Raw genomic sequence first — 23,596 nt, 5'->3', positions numbered from 1 at the left:
GCTAATCATGGAACGCGAACCACCAGAGGGTATTGGATCTGCTCAACAGTGAAAGAGGTGGACTCGAGAGCTTCAGCGACAACCTTTGAGATCCCTTGGTAGACGAGAGCGAGCTCACAGTCATTAAGAAGGAGCTTCGTACGACGAAGAAAGAGCTGGTAGCCAACTGCATAAGCAGAGTCTGGCTCCGTTTCATTGAGCGTAAAGCAGGCCTTCTACACACTTCACCGCAAACCACACCTCTGTGTGATATACTCAGGAGAAAGGTGGTAAGCGACGCTGAAAAGGAGGAGTTTGGTGTAATCTCCGTCGTCTGGGACGCTACACTCATGACAGCCTTTCAGAGTGGCTTAGAAACGATATGACAGCCTTCATACGCACAACAAAGCGTATTGGGACGTGGTCTGGTTGCACTGGGTCGTGAAAGTGTATGACTTCGGTCACCTGTTATCGTCAAAACCGGTGGAGGGATTCGACGAAACATCGACCGACAACCATGAGCCATGTACCGTCTCAGCGATCCATCGAAAAGCTCACCGCGCAAAAGGAGATCAGTTTCCGCATCTTCTCCTTACGATATTAGGACGAATGGCTCCTCAGTATGGCTGGAAGCGCATGTCTGACAAATTTTCTGCTCATGTCTGCTCGCCTGAACTTCCTCCCTCACCGGTGGCGCTGAGCATGACCAGAGTCTCAACAGCACTGAGGTCACTGGTTAACCCGTAACGTATGGACCCTGTACATCTCTTCCTGCACTATTACAAGCCATTCACACAGACTAGTAGGTGGAGATGATGATAGCGTCGGATCGAGCACTGGGTCCTGACAGGTATTGACGCTGTAGCAAGATCGTTGTAGAATTGTGGTATGGATAAATGAGCCGATCTGCTGAAGCCATCTCTTGGCCCGCGAGACCTGACTCTGGTCGAAGAAGCCGGAATCACCGAAAAGCGACATTTGGTCTCCACATTGCTATGGTAGGGAGGTAAACCTGCGCTTAGGGTCGCGTAATTCCTTCTAGAAGGAGAAGCGCAGATCACTCTTCGAGTGACCCAAGTATCTGGTTGAGAGTATATGGTGTCGCGGCTAGGAGAATGAGGCTTGCGGGTAGTGCACTCGCCGCGCTTCAAGATGGTGGGTCTGACTGCCAAAAGCCTTAGTGAATCTAAGCTCAAGCTCCTGTGATCTTCTTAGACCCGCAACAAACCAAGTGCTTTGCAAGGTCAAGCGAGATCTTTCCTCGACAATGGCCTCAGCTGCAAGCTGCTGATAGGATTAATCTTGAAGTGCCTGAGCTCAGCAATGATTCCGATTACGTTGGGTCCAAATGCTGCGCAGTGCCAGGTACTGGACTGTCCTTCATCTATATTTCTCAGACAAGTGTCTGGTCGAGAAGTGGGGAATTGCAAAACAACAATGGCAGGCCTCTCTCAAGAGCGGATGGCCTGCTATTGTCCAGACCAAGGCCGACTTACTGTGTCCTGGATGATGCTCGCGGAGTCGTGGCAATGAGCTCCACCGGAGGATGGGGCTGCGCCATAAGCTCCGCTCCGATTGTCTGGGGCTGAAGCTCGTTAGGCGTCCGACAGCTGCGGCTGTCCGACTTGAACTCGATTCCAAACTTTTACCATCTCCGACTTCTGTCTTGATTATTTTTGATTGGGCACCCCTCCACGGAGCTTCATGCCTTCGCCGATAGTCGGCAGCGGATGACATTGATGTGGCTTGAACATGCTCGCCACAGTTGCCGTAGTGTCCCAGATATGACGATGAATTTCACTAGGGTCTGCTACAACGCGAACATGTAGCAAACACTTGTAGGGAGTAATTTAAGAGGTTCAGATGCAGGTCAAAGCTTTTTTGCTGGCGCAGTCCCTTCCAGTGTTCGATACTGATCATTGTGGAGTGAGACTGACTCTGCGTGCGGGCTAAGTCGGGGGATTCGGTGTAGACGGGAGCCGAGTGCGGCATAGGAAATACAGCTGAGTGCATGAGAGGTAATTACATCTTGATGCTGGGTTCAGATATTCCACAGCCGTTTCAAACGTCCGCTTCAGCTGCCGGCCTGAGCTAGGAGTTGAGTGCGACTGTTGCCGCGTGCAGCGTACTACAAGTTTAGATGCGTTTTTGAAAGCGCTTAACGGTGACCGTAGAGCCAATGACACGGTGTAAGCCAGCAGTTGGCGTGAAGAGCGTATGGATGTCACGCTGCCGACGCCCCCAGGTATCAGGGCGTGATTATTGCGCATGCCCAACAAGTAGAATCCGCAGTTCATGATGAGCAATGGCTTAATTCGCTCTGCGAGAGTCTCAAAGATTGATCCCATCCAGTTGTCGACCAGTCACCGACTGATTCCTCACAGCAGGAAGCCACTCGTCAGTGCATCTAACATGAGATGAGCGAGGCGCCTAGGAGGTACTCAGTTAGGCCATACGCATTAAGCACACACTGAGAAGGAGACCCCCCGTCGCCGAAGTTGCGCACTTGAGGGCTTGGACCTGAACTCACAGTGCACTAAACATCACTGAGTCGAAGCGACATTAATGACGTTGTTAGAGACAGTGGTAACTTGTCCAGCACAAATCCAACGAGCTCCATAATGGAGCTAATGACATAATGGACGGTGACGTTGCTGCTGCTGCTGCTTTCGCTCAGATAACTTGTATACGGCGATCACGGCACGTCTCTGGTGCAAAGCACTCATTGGATTGACTGAGCAGGGTAGAGTTATTTGAGGAGGTCCAACGAAAGCTCGTTGGTTGGCCATGTTTCTTCCTTCGCGCTCTTGCCCTGCGCACAACAAATGTGACGACTCGAGTGACTTGACGTTGTTTGTTGGTTTGCAATCTGAATTCACTGGCAGCCGTCTTGGCACTCATTGCGAGACGGCCGGTCTTCGGTGGAATGAGTGCATAGCAACACTAGGCAGACTCGACATCGACGGGACGGAATACCAGTTGAAAAATGTCGCGACAGTTGAAACGACTCTGACTCAGAACGTGATGGCTCTGGAGGAGGTTAGAAGCAGGGCTGCTTTCGTCGCTGCACCTATTCTTAGCTCGACGCACTGACGCTCAATCTCCACCGGGAATGAACCACTTCTCACCGGCACACGGCATCGCGCGACATGCGACCGGACTTAGCGACCCAGCGCCCAAGCTCGCACCCGCACGCACACACCGACACTGCGTTCGCCATGCTGCGATCGACCGTCTATCACATCCAAAGCCGCAGCACTGGAAGCTGAGGCTGGTGCCCCTCATCCCTCATGCGCAGGCGCCTATGATACAGTCTCGCAGGTCAGCTAGGACGCTCAATGGCTGCGCTGGGGTGCCACGCCTGACAACGTTGTATTCGGAGACTAAATCCTTCGCGATGTGGGAGACGGCGAGGCTTCTGGTATCACTGCATCGCTGATTCGCTAGTGCGTGCGCTGACAGGGGCGTGAACATGCAAACCAATCGTCCCAAGCGAGTATGCTCACTGACTGAAGCTTTCCTTCCAGAAAACCAACCCCGGTAAGCCGCAGGAGCGACCAGCGCTAGAGTAGGGCCTGGCACCACTCACCCGCCCCAAGGCTCACTCGAGCGCCCGCACTTGTGAACGGGTTATGCACCTTCTCAACCAGGAGGCAGCAGCCTTGGGCGGTAACGAGTTGAGAAGCCAGCGCAACAAGCGTTAGTCGACTTACCCACTTGGATGATCGTAACTAGCTCTGATTCTATTTATCGATGTATGCAATCTGGGTGAGATGATGCTCACCTCTCTGACATACAAGTGCTGGAGCTGCTGTCTGCGCCCCAGATCTACTGTGGGTAACGTTGACAATCCAGTTAGCTGTTCCCGCCGATTTCTATCTTGGTGATTAGGCTCAGTCTCACGGACCCATCTTGTACCAGGCATTGCAAGACATTGCAGACACCGCCACTACCCGCCACTTGCTGCGACAAGCCCAAGGGCTTCAGCCTTATTTTGCGGAGAGGCCCCTGAAACGCTCACAGACTAGAGCTTTACATCCCGGACTAGTTGCTGGGAATCCGCTTCCCTGTATACTGGGTCTGTGCCAGAGACTCGACCGTTCTCACTTCACTAGGATTTCCGTCTGGACGCACTGGCCCACTCTCACACGACAATCCAACCCACATATACTTCGGTTGGCGGCCATCTTAAGACCGGCAGCTTTCCTCATCCTGTACTGTCACAACCCACACCTAACACACACTCATCAACCCCCTCCAAGTCGCTTACATGATCATGTCATACTACTCACCGGAAGTAGACATGGTTCTACTCGCACCAGAAGACAACATGGGCGCCATGTCGCCCTTTAGTACATGTCAATCACCACCGAACATCATGTACTCGTCACCACCCCTCCATCAGATGACACACGCCGTACCGACTACTCTCCCAAGCAACGGGCCCATCTACGCGCACCCGCAGTACAGGCCAATCATGAACTCTCCATACCCGCAACATAGCCCGTGGCCTTCTCAAGCGATGCCGATGCCGCCAGTCTCATCGTACTCGTACCCATCATTTACAAACATGACCGCTGGTCCCGTTCTCGCACCTGATACAAACCTCCTCTCTCAATCTTTCGCAGGCCCGCGAACATCAAGGTCACACTCGGCCTCATCCTCTGGCAATCCCGGACTCACATCAAGTGCTCACTCAGAAAGAACACCACCGCGATCTTTGTCTCCGAGCTCACCAGACCTTCGAGCCTATGGCTTTCCTAACAAGAACGGAACGTGGTCGTGCGCTTATCCAGGATGCACATCAAGAGCAGTATTTACCCGAGGATGCGACCTTCGTAAGCACCACAAGAGGCACAGCAAGAACTTCTTCTGTAGGCACGCGGAATGCCCTCAAGCTACTGGTGGAGGTTTCTCAAGCAAGAAAGACCTGGCACGACACGAGGCCAAGCACAATCCCGGTGTTCTGTGCGACTGGGCCGGGTGCGACAGGGTTTTCAGTCGAGTCGACAATATGGTACGACCTTGATCATTTCCTACGTTTGGCCGAGATCTGCGCTAACCATGTTCCACAGAGAGACCACGTTAAGAGGATACACCACAAGGCTTCTCGAAAGTCATCGGCAGCATCGTAGCAAAGCTTGAGCACGATGCTGCAGGACAGATGCACCTCTTACATTTCGACTCTGGCTGATTGACTGGGCTATCACTATTGAGTCAGCTTAGCCATTACCGCATAGACTTCTCCAGCTGCGACTTTCGACTTCACAACGACCATTACGCCTTGTAGCCGGTCTACCACCCTTTTACGATTCAAGATACCCTCGCTTTTCATCATCTTACATTCGCTCGATTGTATACCCGCAGTCCTCGGATAGCTGCACATTTTGCATTTGCATACACGGCGTTCACATCATTTTTGTGGAGATGTTGTACATCCATACATTCAATAGACTCTGTTGGGACAAGATGAAGATGGGTGCATACAGCGGCGCTGCTGCCTAGATTAGCTAGCCCAAAGTCTTGTTGTTCCGTTCTATGTTCAATCGCTTCTCCTTGTCGTCTCCGTCTCATACCCCTGACAGCTTTCACATTGCAACATCGCCATGATTATTATTGTGCATTCGGCGACGGCCGGTCTTCGAATGCTCTCAACTATGACGATGCCCTTCGTACCGGCATTCGCACAGCCAAAATCCATGCCGAAACCAGCTATGCCGGATGATCTTTTCCGTTATTGGTCTTTGGTGTAAGACCCACAAACTACTAGCTGGGGGCCTTATTTCTACGAACAAGGCTGACTTGACATGGGCTCCACCCAACACTTGACTGGTCGAGACCCTGCAATTGCCATGCTCCAAGTGGAGGGTTCCCCTGGCGAATCACAATCCCGGTGTGTGTTTCCGCGGTGCCTGCATGCCGCTGCGTGCTGCTCCGTCAAGCTCACCGGTTTGGGTGGTCAAAGCAGAAGTGTTCTGCGAACCAAGGGGACCGCCGGCCCGCCCGCCATCATACGAGAACACACAGACGCGCACAAGCGCTTGCCGCTTGGAGCAGGTCATCGTAACGAGCATCGTGGAGTGTCTTCCCGTCTGGTGGAGCGGTTTGCTCCATAGACCATGGGCAGTGCAGTTTACTTGTGATGGTGGTGGCTATGGAAGATAGGCCATTTTGCAATAAGACAGAACAGCATAACAACACAGTCAGATCTACTCCACACCGCATCGGAAGGAATATTACGTTGGATAAGGTCCGTTGGGTCTGCTCGCATGCAAGGCAAACGCCCAAACGGGTCCATCCCGCGAATCTGTGCCACACTCATGATGCATAGCCAATCTTTGCTTGGAACTAGTGTTTGTTTTGCCCATTGAGGTGGCTGGGCGTCCCTGCTGCTCAAAATGCACAACTACATCATTGACGGCCAGCGACCTCTCATGTGCAGACAGAGAGGCGGCATGGCTGCGCAGCCGATTTTAGATTTAAGCTCGACGGCGTCTGTGCCGGGCGGGAATCCTGCCATCGCTATGATTGCGCCGTTGATGCGGCCCTCGGCGGCCGATAATTGTCTGGCACAATCACCAGGGTCGCCAGAGCCCGTGGCAGTGGTTACGCTACGCCGTGTATGCCTGAATAGGAACCATCGTGCGAGATCCACCACCTACAGAGATCTTTATTGAGGATACACGTGCAGTTGTTGCTAGAATACGGAATTCTCCATCCGCCTCAGGTTACAGCTGTCATATTGTGTTCGGTATCCAAGTGCCTGCATCATGCATGCTGTCTCTCGACACTGGCGCCTTTGCCCCGGGTCCTGGGCTTGCTCGTGACTGACTAACTCGGCAATCTAAGCGTTAGTGCGGTGAAATGGTGCCTCTAACGAGACGATCTCTGGGCGCATCAGTCGGGCGGACGCCAGCACCCACTTCCCCCCACTTTGCGCTGTCCCCTTCCACCCACCAACCCTGGCCCCCATGGTAGGTGCAATTTCCAAAGCCTACCCCAATGCGAGCGATGATCCTTGTGGCATTCGCGACTCCCACGAGCTCGGGCCGGTTGCCTAACAGTTTTGGGGAGGGAGTGCGAACTGGGTCTTCCCATGTGATGGCGGTCCTCTCCAGCGGATTCAAATGACGCGCATCAGCGACACCAACACACCACATAGCCGGTGACCTATCAAGGTTTTCGTCCCTTTCATCATCCAGTGCGTACCGCCAACACCGCTCTAGGAGTTTCGGCTGCACGTACTCCGTGTCATTTACTTTGGGTAGCTCCTCGGAGCCAGACGCACACATGGTGAATGTGTACTCATGTCCCGACTATGGCCCGAGTCCACAATTTCTTCACTGTTTTGCTACCTGAGAATTCACCTATCACGCAATCCTCGAGGCTGGACTACACCCAACAGAATTCTCCACGACTCACAATAATGCCGTTGGCTCTCACATCCGCATTGAGCTGGCGCGGAATCCTTCCACGACTTTACGCTCTGGAACCAATGGAGTTCATCGAACGACAACTGACTCAAAACCAGCGTGGTGCAATATTGAAGCTCCACAGTCTGCTGTCTAGCAGCCTTAGCCACAGCAACGAAAATTGAAGACGGCTCAAGACGGCACATTGCGAGCGGGCACCGGGACAGTTCTTTGTTGTAAAGGGGACTAAACCGGAATCAATCGTCACGTCGCGCAGTCTGCTGTATCTGATTTGCGATGATCCCGTTTCGATGCACGATGCATGAGCGTTGCTCTTGACTCCGAAACGCGCTCATTGCCACCTCGCTTCGAATCCTCTTTCCGCCCTCTCTTCGTCTGCAAGATGTATGCATGCATGCGGCACAGCCATCTGGGTTGTGCTTAAGCGCTTGACGCGCTTTTGAGCATTTCGCGGAGCCTATCCTATGCAAGTGGATGTGTACCCGCTCGTACATCGATCGGACCGACCGCACTCAGCACATGTCGTTCAAACATGCACTTTCTCGTTTGCAATGCAAGAGAATCCGAAGTCTTTCTAACGACCATTTGTACAACGTCGCATGTTTGATCTTTGGAGTTCATACGCTCTGATCTCTTCAGCCAATAGATCCTAACGATCTTATCAGTGCACGTGTACAGAAGCAGCAGCCTAGATGAGGCCGCGTAAGTGAGGCTCGAAAAAACATCGCGAGAACCTAGCTCACGGAGAGCCGCGTATACACACACGTAGGTAGGTTGAAGTTCTCTCGCCATGTCGCTCTATTTCCCCTATCATCTACATATTGCATCAAGTTTCTATTTTGTCTCGTTTCAACGTTCGTGAGGAGCGCGCACGCAGCTTAGTCAAGATGCGCATCAAAGCATCCGTTTTGTTGTTGTTCCCTTTTCTGCTGTCGAGTCCAGTTCTTGCCAGTACCAGCGCTCACGCAGTCTCCAATGCCAATCATGTTTTCAACGCAGTACACTCCTCAATGCGACAATGGGGAGGCAGCTTGAACCACAATGGAATGTCGATATTCTTGGCGACAGTACCTGAGGGCACGCAGTTGTATCATGGTACTTCAGACCCAGACTTCGTAAAGGGAATGCAGTGGCTGGCTTTCGAACCAGAGCATGCGCTAATCTTTGCGCGACCACGTGGAGGACCTGGGAGACCTCCACCTGGGAAAGGAGAAGGGCCACCGGACGATAGAGACTCTGGTTCAGAAGGCATGACGCGTGTCGAGGACTGGAGGCACCATGGACCGCCACCGGGGCATGCTTATGGGGAACACCGTGAACATGAGCGACCACCGCCCCCCGAGCACAAGCCAAGTAACGATACAGCAGACGTTCCCCCACGAGATCACGAACGAGGGCCGCGCAAACACCACAAGTATGGCCCCCCTCCTCCACTGCCGCCAGGTCACATCTACAGACCCTACCCGCCACCCCCTCGCAAGAAGCATCCATTCAAAGATTACAGACGACCATGGAGCTCTGACCGTCGCCGCCCGCCTCCTGTATATCGCAACGGCTCACCCACAGCCCAACGAGACAGCTTACCTGCACATCACGACCGCCAACATGCCTTCCCTGCTTCGCCCCCTCCCTTCCGTACGCCGACAGGATCTCCACAAAAACGACACTCCCAACAGCCCCTTCAAGAGCCTATGCCTGCCCCTCAGGACCCGCCCATGGGCCACCTGCATACCTACGCGCCTGTTCACGACCTCCGCCTGCTCTACATCGATGGCCTCAGCGCAGGCAAAACCTCCAATGGCACGCTAGACACCCAGGACCTCCTACTGTTGAACCTAACGTCCAGCAACCCCGACGGTCCCATGGGCGGCGAAATGGCGCGCGCCCAGGGGCTATGCTCACTCGCATCCACGACATGGGGGGGACGCATCGACGGCGTGCTTCGGCTCGAGGGCGGCTTCGAGATCATCCTGTGCGACTTTGAAGCACACCTCCAGCGCGTTGATGTCGTGTCCGTGGCCTCTCGTCGCGCGCCCATGCTCGGCGGCTGGGAGTACGTCAAGGCGATCACGTCGCGCTACCACGGCATCGGCGGGGCGCGCGTTCACGTCGATACGGCCGACTTCGTCAGCGTGTTCGAGTATGCGCCTGCGGGTCTGTGGGACAACGACGTGCGCTCGGACGTCAAGATGCCGCGGCTCACGCACGTTGCGCCCGAGGTGTTGCGCGCGGCCAGAGACGACGTGGCAGCGCTGGTGCTGCGGAAGGACTGGGAGGCTCGCGAGGGCCGCGACTGGCAGGGCGTGGCGGACATGGTGGTAGCGCGGTACTCGGGGCCGCTGCACTACATCGCCACGAACAGGGTGTTTCGCGAGGACGGGGCCGCGCTGGCGGTGTACCTGGGGGAGCTTCTGCGGCCCTTTGTTGATGTGTCGGCACGCAATGCGGCGCGAGAGACGGAGCGCTGTGTTGCGCAGTTTGTGCCTGCGCTGCCGGCGCTGAGTATTCCACCGAGTTCGCTAACGCCGCTGGGGCACCGCGCGACTCATGCTGTGGCGACGCGGATCTGCGATGCGCTGCTGACGAGTTGGTCGATTGCGTCGTCGCCGCTGCCGCACTCAGGCTTCTCGACTGTGTACGCTGAGCACGCGGTCGAGGTGGTGCAGGAGCTGGTTGAGTGGCTGGGGTGGACGAGCTGGAAAGACTGCGGGACGTGTGGCGAAGAGGAGGTGTGCTTTATTCCTATCTGGCCCATGGGCAATCTAGAGGACCATGCAAAGCCGAAGTGTAGAGGGGAGAAGGACGCTGAAGGTCGAACGGGGTATTGGGGGAGGATGGGACCGCCGCCGGGCAAGGGACGGGCACCTGGTGAGAGAGATGTAAAGAGGTAGAAGATGATGGGGCAGTGGGATAGGGGTCATTGTGTTAATACAATTCAAGCTTGACGTAGAGTGATCGTGCGATAATGGTAAATCGAATTTCGTGAATAGGATATTCCGTACACAAGCAGTCGTTTACAATGTCCAAACCTCTTCTCAAGATGAGGTGAGTTGATTCTCATTCCTTGACTAGGTCATGACATGGAGTCTTCATTCATCAAAACTCCGCGCACATGACAAGGCTGGATCTAAACTGTGCATTTCCATCGAAATACCCTCACGAAGATAGTCTAAATGATAAAGCAAGCCACGTGTCACATTCCGACAGACTGTCGTGCAGTGTAAGGTGAGATGGAGACGGATACGTATCCGCTGGGTTAGCTTGGGTCAGATGTAGACTAACATCTCCACGATGTGACTGCATCGTAGCGCAACCGCTGTGAACGCTTCGTATTGATGCCACACCGAATGAGCATGTCCGGAGCGGAGTTTTCACGGCGAACGCATCATTCGTCACCCAAAGTTTATCTTCTCTCTCGTATGCATGGCTGCCACTTTGCTGCGCAGTGCAACTGGCGCGGATAGCTGTGACAGCCACGGCGCTTGCTAGCCGTTGATCTGACTCTACTGGTAGGTGGAACCATTGCTTGCATTAGCTTTTTTACAAACACTCGCCCAGGCACAAGGAGCTGTTGTGGAAGCCGGCACGAAGTCCCTCTCGAATACCCTCAGTACCAAGCAACGCCCAAAACGGTAGACCATCATGGTGGCCTGGCCCAAAGCAGCGGCAAGAGCTACGGGATGGCGCGCCGCGCCGTTAATGCTCAGTCCCAGGTGATGGGACTGGCGCGACTTGGTGGACAGTCCGGCGTTGATGATCAACAAGTTTCGAGACAGTCTTTGGACACCGCAGATCTCAGCTCGGGGACACCGAGATCGACAACGCCGCGGGCGCTGTGTTGCAAAGCAAACTTCGAAAGCGGGGATGACTTCGTTATGACAAGCTTTGACGTACGCTGGAGAGCCAAGACTTGGAAAGTGAGTTTGGTCACAATCACGGCGTGTGCGGCACAGGCGCTAAACACCCAGGCGGCTGACATGCGGCGAGATCGGAGTGCCTCCGCAAACGACTGCTGGATGTCGAGCATGCGCAATCTGATAGGGCTGACTGACGCCGCATGCACGTACGGTAAACATTCAACACTAATTGTTTAGCCTGATGTTTGGTGTTGATGAAGCTGCATCCATTTGTTGCACTTCACAGAAGTAACCGATCGGTTGATCGAGATATAATAGAGAGACAATAGCGAAGTGCGCTAGCATATGCGAGGCTTCGGCCATGCGTTAGCAAGACTTGTACACTCCTTGCTGCGCCTGCATCGGCCGCAGACTAGCGTTGACTGCGCCATGTTCCTGCAAAGAGCATTTTCCATGGTAACCATGCGTGACAGCGGTGACCTGCACTTGGTGCTGATCCGAGGCTTCGTTGCTACCCGTTCTCAATGATACACTTGCAAGATCGGCGAAAATCTTCAAGAGGGAGCCCAGCTCAAGCAGTTGTCGTGTCGCAAGGGGTCCAGCTATCGCACAGCCTTTGCTTACACTCCACAGCCGCCTAAATGAATGACTTACTTTCAGAAGGTGGCGCATCAAAAGCTGGGTTCTGATATAGCTGCACTTGCAGTAGCTGGCGTAATGCACGAAAACACGACCATCCATTTCCCTTCGAATTTATCCGCTAAGTTCCGACTCCGGCATTCGTAGATGAGATGCTGTGAGTCCACTTGAAGCGTCGCGCGAGTGGTCACATGTAGCTGTGCATGGAGTTGTCTGGATCAGGCTGATTTATAATGCTCCAAAAGATGCACAAAATGCCCACGAGCATTAAGACAGAGAAAGCCTGGCCTAAGCGTTCTGGAAAGTATTGCTCGGTCTCGTCGACCTCGCTGCTGGCCTCCGAGGACTCGTCCGGGTCGAGGTAGGCTCTAATGGCGCCATAGTCGGGGGGAGGTCCTACGAGGAGGGGCGAGGTCGGGGAGTAGGTCGCGGCGTCATATGAGGGTGGTGGCTCTTCTTCTGGGGGAGGAGCGGCATACACAGGGTCGTAGCAGTTGCTGTGCTGAACGGGATGTTGGCCTCGTGGAGCCTGACGATGATTAGCGGCATCTGTGGGCTTCGCGGAGGCATCATACGGAGAGAGTGGGTTGCATGGCAGGTGTAGGGGGCCATGGAGCCCTCCAGGTTACTCAGATCATGGGTGAGGTTTAGGCGCAAGTGCTGTGTTGGAGAATGGGAGTGGTGGTCGCACCTTCTGCATTTGTCGGCATGTGATGACGCATGTCGGCGGTTGCGTTTCACATTTGCCGATACTGCTTCGTGTCGCTGAAGCTCCGGTTTGCGACAGCAGGCAACCGGCAATTGAGCGCTATATTGCAACGACATGTCCCGTGCCTGCGGCGCGCTGAACGGATACTTGACCTCTTGCCAAACTCAGCATGGCCGCTGATTCGGCTGCTAACCTGCAGCTGTTCTCACCACCAGGCTCGGGGCGCTCTTCACCAGCACCACGAGCAACGCGCAACGCTGCAGAAGACGGTACACGACGCACGCTCTCCCATAGCAACCTAGACTGACGCAAAGTCAGCTTTGTACAAGAAGGACAAGTCTTTCCGGCGTTATGCGCTCGGCGTCGATCGAACACTCGCCCTCTGGGACACGGCGCAGCAGGAATGGGCCGACTATATCTCTTTCCTTGGGCGCCTGCTGAAGGTCAATTGCTCCTTGATACTTTGAAATAATAGCACGCTTATACGTTGTTGTGTGTAGGCCCTGCAGGCGCATCCACCCGAGACACCTGTCATACCTCATAGCGATACAGTCGCACTGCGATTAGCGCAGTGCTTGAATCCAGCGTTGCCTTCGGGTGTACATCAGAAAGTCCTCGAGGTCTATGCTTACATCTTCACCACCATTGGAGTATGCACATCAAAGAATCCAGGTCGGCAGACGCTGACCACTGGCCCAGGAAGATGCCCTTGCTCGTGACCTGAACCTCTACCTGCCAGGCCTTGCCACGACCCTCTCGTTCGCCTCGCTCTCCGTCCGTCCGCTATTCCTCTCCATCTTCGAGAATCACATCTTGAAACTCAGCGGCGATGCGCTAAGACCTGCCCTGAAAGCCGTCATACTGTCTCTGCTGCCAGGTCTTGAAGATGAGACAAGCGAGGACTTTGAGCGTATGGTGTTGGCGCTCGATAAACTACGGAACGCTGTCCAGGATCAGACGAATGACATGGCAGATGCGAAAAGCAGTAACGGGCATGCGTCTCATTTCTGGCAGTGCTTCTTCCTTGCAAGCATTACGAACGCTTCGAGACGGCAAGGTGCACTTGCCTTCCTGACTCGTCGACTACCCAGGTTTGGACAACAGGCTGGAAGTCTATCGCTCGAAGCTGAGGCAGCTGTCCATCCAGAACCGGGCTTGTTGATACGATGCTTCGAATCGGGTCTCTCGGACCCACAACTTCTGATTCAAAGAGGCTTCCTCGACCTGATCGTCAGTCACCTACCGCTCGACTCTCCTGTTCTTCAGCAGAGTATTAGCAAAGCAGACCTAGAGCGCTTGGTAGCCGCTGCAGCAAGCGTAGTATCGCGCAGAGACATGAGCTTGAATCGCAGGTTGTGGGCGTGGTTTCTTGGTCCAGAACCTTCTGCTGCTGATGCTGGCGACGGTGTTGAATCGCCTACCCAGGAACGACATCAGACGACGGCTGACCCGTCCACTATTCATGCAGCCTACTTCTCCCGATACGGTCTGGCTGCATTGACGACGAGTGTACTGAAATTGATCAACCGACGCACAATGGCTCCCGCTGAGCGCGCACGACCATTTCGCGTTTGTTTGTCGCTCATGGATCGCTGGGAAGTCGGCGGTTTGATTGTGCCCGAGCTGTTCCTACCCGCGCTGCAGAGTGTTCACACCTATAGCGAACAGGCATCGAAAGAACAGGTAGACGAGGTCATGCGAAGTGCCAGTGCATTCTTCGATGGTGTTGATAGTGGCTTGATATGGGGCAAATTGACTCATCTTGTCACTTCGTCTCTAGACGGATCAATAACCAGCCAAGAGGCGTTACGGCAAATGAAGCTTGCGAAGTTTGTTCTTGCTCGCTTCAATCTCAAGGAAGAAGATATGCTGCTTCATCATATGCCACTGATGATTGTTGCTACTCTGACCTCCCTTGGCGACATCTCACAACGTCGCAACTCGCTAGCTATCGAAGCTGAGGTTATTGACTTGGCTCTTGAAATAGCTGAGTCCCTTGTTCAAGGTGTACCGGATCGGGCATTGAGAGCTGATCAAGCCTCGCAAGAGCCGCAAGTAGGCAAGGCCGAGGAAGTATCGAGGATCCAAGTTCTGGAGCAGATAGCAGCCTTCTACGAAGACGCCCAAGCAGGACTGGAGCCGACGGACCAACTGTACGAACCTGCTTTTGCCGGTCGCATTGCCCTGCGTCAGGCTTCACACATGACACTCGCCACACTCCAAGCAGATGGATGGTCGTATTCGCCCGAGATGCCATCAAAGATCTTGGCTAATTTAATCGTCAAGACTCAGAACCTGGACGCAATTGACGACTTCGACTTTGCATCTGTTCTCCAGGACTCCCTCTCTACATACACATCTGTAAAGCCCGTGTCTTTCTCACACCTGGTTGCGATCGCTGGCGTCCTCGTAGCATTACAAGTGGGTCGCCTCTCACAGCCATACATCTCCCCGTCGATTCTGTCCGGACTTTTGCATCAGCTACTTGCCTGCTTATGGCACTATCTATCACCAACATTGCCGAAGTATCATGTCGAAGCTACTCTTTGTGTACTGCAGTTGCACTCAATCTCACCATCCGGTCGCTTGATTGAAGCGGCCATCGCTGCGATGATTGCAAAAGAAATTCGGGATGTTTCGACGGCTACGCTCATTCCAGACTGCGGTCGACGCTTTGCAGTGCTCTGGACGCATACTATGCATGAGCTTAGCCTTCAATCAGAGAAACGTGGAAGTGTGACACGACGACCAAGCGGGATGTCTTTGCCGGCTCCTACGCTGGCTCCAGCAACGTTTCATTCAGTTTTGACAAGACCCTTGCTTTTGCTGCTGGATACCTTGGCTGAAGAGGGCGCAGAGACTGCGACCTTTGTAAAGAGTTGGCTACTCGACCTTCCCACACTCGGTAAAGTCTTTGAAGTATTGGCGCTGCACCTCCAGTCTCTGCAATGTCTAGCAGCAATCGAGTCGCTTAACCCCAGCAAGACTTCCAACTTAAGACCAAGAGCGAATGCCGAGGATGATACCAGAGAATGCTTGTACTACCTAGGACACATCTTTCACATGCTGAAACGACCTTCACAACTCACCTGGGCAACTCTGGCGCACACAGCTGTTACATGGGACACGGCTTTGGAGCATCGAATGTCTCTCCAGGAGTGGCTCATTCGGAAGTGTCTTGGTGCCTTGTCTATCCAAGCTGGCATCGCAGACGCGATCCTCGAACCTCATATCCATGAGCTACACCGGATCGCCATTTCTATTATCTCGCAGATCTACCAAAGTCCATTCGCCCTAACTTTGAGGGACCTAGAAGTTGAGGTACCGCTGATAGTCAGACTCAAGACCGCAGTACCATCATTGCAAAGCCTCCTGCTGGGTGCAATTCTCTCTTCTCTTCGCATACGCGTCACTCAACCCCCAGAAGAGAAGTCACAGGAATCAAGACCGCCACAAAATGTCGCTCAAAGGTCAACGCTCTCGCTAGCCTTGAACAGGGATTCAGTGGATCAAGCACCGCCACCCGTTCCGCCTCCTTCCCAGCTTATTGAGTGCCTCAAGTTCGGATTCTCGTCCCCCTCCAGTCGACTTGTACTTGATGATTGGGTGCAGTTTCTCATCGAGGTTTTGCCCATGTTTGCCGACACCATTTTCGAGAGTTTATTGCCTCTGGTAGAATGCTTCTGCAAAGAGATCAATGACACCTTCGATCTTTTGAAGATTACCTTTGCAAAACACGAGGCACTCGTCGGATTTTCGCCCGAAACCACGCTCGTCTCTTTGATCAACGGTCTCGAGCAGATCCTTGCTAAGGCACATGATCGCCTGATGATTCAAGAGACACAGGCCTCGGCCAACAAAACACCTGAGGTTCCTCAGGGCTTCTTCAGCAATGTAGTATCTGGCGTTTTTGCACCGGAAGCTAATCAGACAAGGACACCAACTGCTAATAGTAGACTCACGGTCTTATTATGCTTCCAAGATACTGTGCGCATTTGCTTCGCTATCTGGTCTTGGGGCGGATTTGCACAAGATCGTCAGGATTCAACATCGGCGTCGTCCTTTAGTTATACTTCGTTGCGTATGCGCAATCGAGCACGACGTCTCCTCGAACATCTCTTTGCTGCAGAAGCATTAGAATGCCTTGAGACTCTGGTAGTTTCCTGGGCCCATACAAACCAAGAAGATGCGCACGAAACAGCCGTCATGGGTCTTCTCAACGTACTGAACGGATCGAGGCCGAAGCTCACTATACCAGCGATCTTTAACGCCATTTACAGCCGCACAGATCCGAATGCATTGGATTCTAACCGCATGTCCACCTTGACCTCGGATCTGTCTGACACGGATCTTGTTGCATTTTTAGTGGACTACACTAGATCACTCGAGGACGACGCAATGGACGAGATCTGGCAGGATTGTACGTTGTTTTTGCGCGATGTCCTGGCCAACCCTCTGCCGCATCGACAAATATTACCAACTCTACTCGAGTTCACTGCTGTGATTGGCCAAAAGGTTGATAATACAACATTTGGTGAGCAACGGAAGATGAGGAGAGAACTTGCGGTATGTCATCTCCAATCTGGGTCCCGTCGATGATCTAATAGTTTGTCAGGATATATTCGCACGCATCTTAACAGCGACGTTTACGACGCGCCCCATGGGATACGCGCAGGATGCGAGTCACTCTAAATCGGACGCAAAGACACTTTCGAGCACGAACAGCGTTCGTGCACAGAAGAGGGCTTCCGAAGTAGTAGCTATACTTACGTCTATCGTGCCGAATCTGCCCATCGTCCTTGCGGATACAGATCGCGTCACGAAGATAGTCTCAGACATTTCTACGTCGGTCATTGGCCCCACATTTCGAGCGAAGGCGTTTCCAGAAAATGTATCCGCCAACACCCTCGATCTCCTCCACCAGTTGACAAAGGTCGCCCAGGGCAGCAAACTACTTAAGAAAGACATCTACGACGCCTTCAATGATTCGAAGTTCTTCAATACACCTCTCGATCTGATCCGGGACTCATGGCTACCGATACTTTCGCAGTGGACGCAATCAGATAAAGAACGGGTGCCAGAGCTTCTATCACGGCTGACAGCCCCGACAACAGCCGGAATCATGTTCGGCGTCGGTGCTTCATCTGCACGGCAGGAAGCTGACCGCAAAGCGCAAACCTCTTTGCGGCGAATTTCGCTCCTCATCCTTGCCAGCCCAGAAGACGCGTTTACACCAAACATCCCACAGATCCTCGAGAAGATTGTCGAACTCCTTACAGCGACACCATCGTCATCACCATCATCCGCCACACGCGCTGATGTCTTCGTTCTCCTACGATCGGTCGTCCTCAAAACATCACCTATCCACTTAGCACCCGTGTGGCCAGTCGTGAACGGCGAGCTGACCTCTAGCCTATCATCGCTATTACCAGACGTCAGCAACAGGGAACAATACACCAGCGCCGGCATAGTCCAGGCCTGCAAACTCCTCGACGAGCTCGTTGTACTCGACCCAGACGACTTCCAACTCATTGAGTGGCTCTATCTCACCGACACCATCGACGCGGTATACAAACCCTCAGTAACACCCGCTTTGCAGTCTCTCACCGACGAGATCAATGAGGTACTTAGCCAGACATCGTCGACGCCACTCATTACACCCGCGGCGCAAGACCTATCTAATGAAGATGAGCCGCTGCGCACGCTTTCCCTAGATCCTCTAATCCGCGCGCTGGAGGAGGAAGAGGGCGCCATTGTGTATGAGATGCCAAGGACAGAGCTGATGGATCGGATAATCAGGCCATTCCTCGGAAACTTGGCGATGGGTGCATTCGAGTCACGGTATGGTGGCGGCGAGGCGGATTGGAAGGGCATCTGGGAGAGTGTGGTGAGGGACGCTGCGAGCTGATTGTAGATAGACTCGAAGTGCACAATTTACTTCGTCTGCACGAGATTCCAGACAATGCAGCAGTGAAATTTGATTTGTGTAACCTACAACTAACGCATGGGTACGTCAGTCATGTTACTAATCTAGGTATCCCGTAAGGCCATGCGAGCGGCGAAGATGGGTTACAAGCTCCTGAGCTGAGCCCTTTGTTTTGCTTCCCATACCGCCCGCTGCTTTCATACTACAAATAACTATGCGATCAGACGAACAATATCGCTCTGCAAGAGCCATGTTGAGCCGAAGGGCTAAAGCAAATCAACATCCATCTTTCACGATTAAATAGAAGCAGATCATATCCTAAGTGTAGTGGGGCCACCACGAGTGCCCATTCTGCGCCCTCCAAACGCAAGGTTCCCTCATTTATCGAGCAGAAAGACTAGAGAGTACGAATCTGCAGAATTATACGCTGCTTACTCTCAGCAGGGATGTCCCACGAATCTGACCAAGCGCATCCGCGAGTGTGAGCGTGAGTCCCCTCTAGAGAGCGGTAGATGCCCATTTACGGACGAGAGTCAACCTTGAAAAAACCTTCATCGCCTAGATGGGCCCTTGCGAGGCTTCCAGGATGGTTTACAAACCCGCTATCGAAGTCACCCTCTCCGCTGCCACTACATAGATCACCAGAGCCAACATGCGGTTTCGAACCATGTTCATCTGAAATTGAAATCGGAATAGCACGGAGACTTTGACGATCGCTAAAGCAAAAATTAAAAGATACTATCGTACATGAATTCGTGAAGCTGCGAAAGAGCAGGATATGTTCCATGGCAAAAGAAATGTGAACAGCTGTCAGAAATCTCTTGTGCCTTGTCCACTTAGGCAATCCGATTACGATAGCGCAAAGAAGCTCAGAGCATCATACGGGCGGGGCCGGAGAGAGCAGCGGGAACAAGAGGCGCACCAGAAAATTGGAGAGGTACGAAAGCGGAACGAGATAGCAAACCTAGAGGAACATCAAAAGACCGAGGAAGATGAAGAAACAAATGCTGTTTCTGACTGGCTACAGACAATCTTAGATGTTAATCGGGAGTGGTCAAATCCCGAGGCAGTATTCAAGGAGGACTTCAACTTCGGACCCAAGACAGAAGGCGCCTATGACAACAAGCATTTGCCGCCTCTCAGCCCGCGCTCTTCATACGTCTCGATTCCAGACCTTAACCTACAGGTTCAGGATAAGTCGCTCAAGCGTCAGCGTCATGATTCTTCTACTGTTGATGTCTCCCTATGCGAGAGTAAAAGTCTGAGAAGCTCACTTACCCTGATCGAAGGGCCTCAGTCCGATGCATGTGAGGGATATGAAACAGCACATATCCGTCCAGGATAACGTGTTGACCTTACCATAAACAAGCCAGCAGATGCGGCGGGCAGCGCAACCAATGGCACGCATCCTTTGGCCTCTTACTACTGTGAATACAGCATTGCGATCCATTATACGACATACTGCAGTCCCGATCACGGTAATATCCAAGGGCCTCAAGCATACCCAAGCCACGGTACAACCCCCGCCTATCTAAATTCCATCTCCCAACAACAAAGTTCCACTCCCACAACACAAACAACTCCAAACAGAAACGGAAGGGCCAGACCGAAATTCGGCAACCTTCAGCGCAAACCCCGCACATCACGGCCTCACCCTCCATTCCTCCCCAGGTCTAGGAACACTTTCCGTATATATACGACTACAGCTGCACATGTAGCTTACCCGAGGGTCTCGCGCAGGGACTGGCCGCGCAAACACTCGTACGTGGTGAGATGTGATAGCGCAGACGCGATTCTGGGGTTCGTTCGGTAAATGCCCGAGAAGAGCACGCGGAGTCGAGCCGAACTCGAGCGGACACGCCGTTGCCTGGGTAGATTGGGGACCGGCTCTTGTAAACGGTGAGGAAGTGAGAGCGGGAACGGGGGTTCTGACTCGGTCTTGTGGTTTTCATGGCTGGGGTGTAGGACGGGCTCTCTATGGACGTTGGGGGTTGTGCATGTGAATGAGACGGCACGTGTGCGGTACACTCGGCATGTCCATGGCTGTAAATGCCTCATAAGCGGCTCGGTCAGACGTTGTTACGATGTATGGATTTCTTTTCCGGGAATTTTTTCTCTGGTCCCTTGAGCAGTCCGTAATCTCAAGGATATAGGTACTGTTAATGTGGGTTCGTCGGCCGCATGTGCGGCTCGTGGGCGACACAGAGCAGACTTGCGACCCAACTGGTGCATAAGACTCGTTACATGAATACGTTCCACAAATGTAGCGATGTGGAAGGAATACCGTTGTGCATGATACTAGGGACTCTGGTCAGGAGAGGCTCTGCCATTGCTGTGGTCATGGTACCAGCATCACCATCCCAAATCCACAATCACCTCAGCAACACGCAACGACTCAGCGCTACAGCCCAATTTGCATCTGCACACATCAGTGAACTCCCAAGCTACCCAGCATCGGCAGTGAAGTTACAATGCAGTACATAGGTACATGCAAGTCTCTCGCTCACCCCAGCAACCTCCAACCCACCGCGCCGTCATCTTAACGGATGTAACCTGTGCACCGCGCCCCGCTCCCGCAAACCCTGGTGCAGCAGCAGTGCTGCGCCCCGTCTGACGACTTTCTATCGCCTGCTGAGTCTCACCACGCTGTTGAAGTCCACGGCGGGTACACACTCACTCTAGTCCGAATCCAGCAAAGAAAAGCGAAAAGCACGGGTTCCGGCGCGCTGATTGGTGCGCTCGCTACCGCAAGCGAGCGTTCTGGAAGCGCAGGGGTGAGCGAAGGAGCATTTGAGTGCCAACGGCTGCAGGGGTTGGCGACGACGTGCGCGTACAGCGCTGTGGGACTGCGTGGGGCGGCGTGCAGAAGGAGTCCCAGGGGTTGTTTTCGCGCAGGTGAATAAGGAAGGCAGGACGGGCAGGGAAGGCCGGTCGTGATGTGTGCCGGCAGGCATGGGCGCCTGCGTGCTCATGCGTGTGCGGTGAAGGATGGGGCGTTGGGTCCGGTGCCGTGACCGAGTGCTGTTCAGCCTAATTTGCGACTGGAGCACGCGGACTTCGCTTGCCCCGGCTGCACCTGCAAGTCATTGTGGCATGCGACAAATCGCTTTCTCGAGACAGGTGTTCGCGATGGTGACGTCTGCGGCGGGGTCGTGCTCGTTTTGGGTCTTACACTAAGGTGGACTTTGCGTTGGTGAAGCGCCGTGGAGCGATGCACTGACTGCATGACTGCATTTTTGATGAGGCTGGGATTATGCGTTTCTGTCACATATACATGGTATCGTCAAAGTAAAGCAGCCGTGTAATAGATTATTGGTTCTCCTTTGTTGCTTCTAATCGTGAGTATTTGAATACTCTTCCTTTATCCTTCTAGAAGATTTTGGTTCCACAGCTCCGATGGCACTAAAGGCGCGAAAGTCCATTGAAAATATCAAGCCACACTATAACCCCCTGAAATTGACTTAAGCAAATAAACGCCTTCATCGACCTGTTGACCAAATGAGGTAATAACGCCGTACGCCTGTGAGGACCATGCGTGGACCATGGCTATAATCGTGATTCGGCGTGAGTACAGCGACGCGATAGTAGATACGCGTATGGATAGAGAGTAATCTGCTAGGGCAGAGGAAATCGTTGTACGGCTGTTGGCGCCGACGTGTTCATATCTCGTAGTCGAAAAATTTGACCATGGCAGGCGAAAGCCTGATGCAATGTCATAAGCACATGTGGGGCCGGCTCACATTCGTGCAAGTTCATTAAGTGCGCATACGAGCTCGCGTCGCACCTTGAGGTCATCAATGTTGGAGTGTGGACGGTAGTGATGAGCCACAATCGTCAGTATTGCGCGATAGGCGGTGTACCTTGATCAAGGTCAGTAACAATCGATCATGTGTGCTATATCAAACTGAGACTTACATTAGTAGTCGGATCTTGACACTGCCGGTCCGCAGAGGGCACTCGCCAAAGCCTTCGAAGAACGCTTCGCTGCCATCCGCAAGACCTCCACTCATAAGCACGTCGCCCCACACAATGTTGGAGAAGCCGACAAGACCGGTGATTTTCTTCGTACTCTCGTCGATGAGCACGTTGTCTGGGCTACAGACATCAAGAGCGACCAGCCTTGGCTGTGTAACTTCATCTAGGACATGGCTGTGTTTGGTGGTGTAGTATCGGATGCTGTCGTATGGTATTGTGACCAGGATATCCTCAGCATCGCGCAAAGCAGCTTCGAGAAGTGCGAAGAATGCTTCGCTCCATGATTGGGATCCTCTGTTCTCAAGAACTCGGTGGCTCATGCCAAATTGTTGTGCAGAAATCGTTGTCAGGCAGCGGACGTAGGAACCTAGTGTTCGATCGATGGTGCTTCGCTCGGCAGCCGTAAGCCGCGATGATACTTGAGATAGTCTGCGGCCTGGAAGGTGGCTCAACATGAGGTAGGGCGAGCCGAATTGCCCGCCATGGCTGTCGTACTTGATTATGCGCGGTACCGGGATCTGTGTATGCTGGTGCAAGGTTTCTAATGCCCTGACTTCGGAGTCCAGTGTGTGTTTCTCGTGGCGGAGAAGACGTACGTTTGCTGGAGGCGGGTACTTGAGCACAAGTGAATACCCGTCTGCAAGCTTCGCTAGGTAGACTTGGTGAATGCGGCTTTGCAATCTCTCTGCTTGCTCAACTGTGATTCTTGTAGACCTGAAGACAGTATGTATAAGCTTCTGGATGCTCGGAAAGTCCAACGAAACAGCGCACGTCCGTGATGATGTGGATGAAGTCGACGATGTGGATGAGACTGTAGATGACGGCCGAGGGGGACGACTTGCGTAGGCACCACGACTCATAGTGAAGGTCTGAAATGCCGTATTCTCCAGCGGGGATAGAAGCATTATGAATGCTCAGATCGGGGTAACAGACACAGTAAGATGAGGGCTTTAGCGAGAACCCTGCTTAGTATGAGTTGGTTGGCTGCATGTCAGGGCCGGGCCGTGGATACAAAGGGCTCTGGGATTGCGCTGGATCATGCACAATGTCGATAGCGGTACGAGCGTTTAGGCCAATT

The 23,596-nt window shown here is 53.3% G+C and overlaps 5 protein-coding genes across 5 annotated transcripts; 3 read left to right on the top strand and 2 right to left on the bottom strand.

Annotated features, from left to right (window-relative positions):
- Positions 1-4,255: 4,255 nt before the first annotated feature.
- C7974DRAFT_308687 (uncharacterized protein) lies at positions 4,256-5,114 on the top strand (the record flags this gene model as incomplete). The annotated part of the gene is made up of 2 exons (XM_046138185.1): positions 4,256-4,996; positions 5,055-5,114. 2 exons carry the CDS (start codon positions 4,256-4,258, stop codon positions 5,112-5,114), a joined length of 801 nt encoding a protein of 266 aa, XP_045998987.1.
- A 3,344-nt stretch (positions 5,115-8,458) lies between these two features.
- Positions 8,459-10,303, top strand: C7974DRAFT_307777 (uncharacterized protein; the record flags this gene model as incomplete). Its single annotated transcript, XM_046138145.1, has 2 exons — positions 8,459-8,669; positions 9,060-10,303. The coding sequence occupies 2 exons, from the start codon at positions 8,459-8,461 to the stop codon at positions 10,301-10,303; spliced, it is 1,455 nt and encodes a 484-aa protein (XP_045998986.1).
- A 1,630-nt stretch (positions 10,304-11,933) lies between these two features.
- Positions 11,934-12,649, bottom strand: C7974DRAFT_148015 (uncharacterized protein). The gene is made up of 2 exons (XM_046135709.1): positions 12,484-12,649; positions 11,934-12,437 (listed from the first exon to the last, which is right to left on the bottom strand). The coding sequence occupies exons 1-2, from the start codon at positions 12,499-12,501 to the stop codon at positions 12,096-12,098; spliced, it is 360 nt and encodes a 119-aa protein (XP_045998985.1). The 5' UTR covers positions 12,502-12,649; the 3' UTR covers positions 11,934-12,095.
- Positions 12,650-12,689: 40 nt separating this feature from the next.
- On the top strand, positions 12,690-18,590 carry C7974DRAFT_390213 (Dopey, N-terminal-domain-containing protein). Its single transcript, XM_046141454.1, has 5 exons — positions 12,690-12,886; positions 12,936-13,060; positions 13,118-13,267; positions 13,317-17,183; positions 17,233-18,590. Exons 1-5 carry the CDS (start codon positions 12,787-12,789, stop codon positions 18,523-18,525), a joined length of 5,535 nt encoding a protein of 1,844 aa, XP_045998984.1. The 5' UTR covers positions 12,690-12,786; the 3' UTR covers positions 18,526-18,590.
- Positions 18,591-22,279: 3,689 nt separating this feature from the next.
- On the bottom strand, positions 22,280-23,423 carry C7974DRAFT_432619 (uncharacterized protein; the record flags this gene model as incomplete). The annotated part of the gene is made up of 2 exons (XM_046144866.1): positions 22,280-22,403; positions 22,459-23,423. The coding sequence occupies 2 exons, from the start codon at positions 23,421-23,423 to the stop codon at positions 22,280-22,282; spliced, it is 1,089 nt and encodes a 362-aa protein (XP_045998983.1).
- Positions 23,424-23,596: the final 173 nt, after the last annotated feature.

Source organism: Boeremia exigua (genome assembly GCF_020726555.1).
Source record: "Boeremia exigua strain MPI-SDFR-AT-0100 chromosome Unknown C7974scaffold_4, whole genome shotgun sequence".
NCBI classification, from domain to species: domain Eukaryota; kingdom Fungi; phylum Ascomycota; class Dothideomycetes; order Pleosporales; family Didymellaceae; genus Boeremia; species Boeremia exigua.
Note: the sequence above shows the minus strand (reverse complement) of the source record. Positions and strands in the feature narration are given on the sequence as shown.

What these genes read in the sequence shown, in the direction of transcription:
- C7974DRAFT_390213 (XM_046141454.1), top strand. Translation starts at nt 12,787, where the DNA reads ATGGCCGCTGATTCGGCTGCTAACCTGCAGCTGTTCTCACCACCAGGC. An exon ending in GCGCAACGCTGCAGAAGACG is followed by an intron (nt 12,887 to 12,935) that starts GTACACGACGCA and finishes ACGCAAAGTCAG; the next exon opens with CTTTGTACAAGAAGGACAAG. An exon ending in AGATGAGGAGAGAACTTGCG is followed by an intron (nt 17,184 to 17,232) that starts GTATGTCATCTC and finishes ATAGTTTGTCAG; the next exon opens with GATATATTCGCACGCATCTT.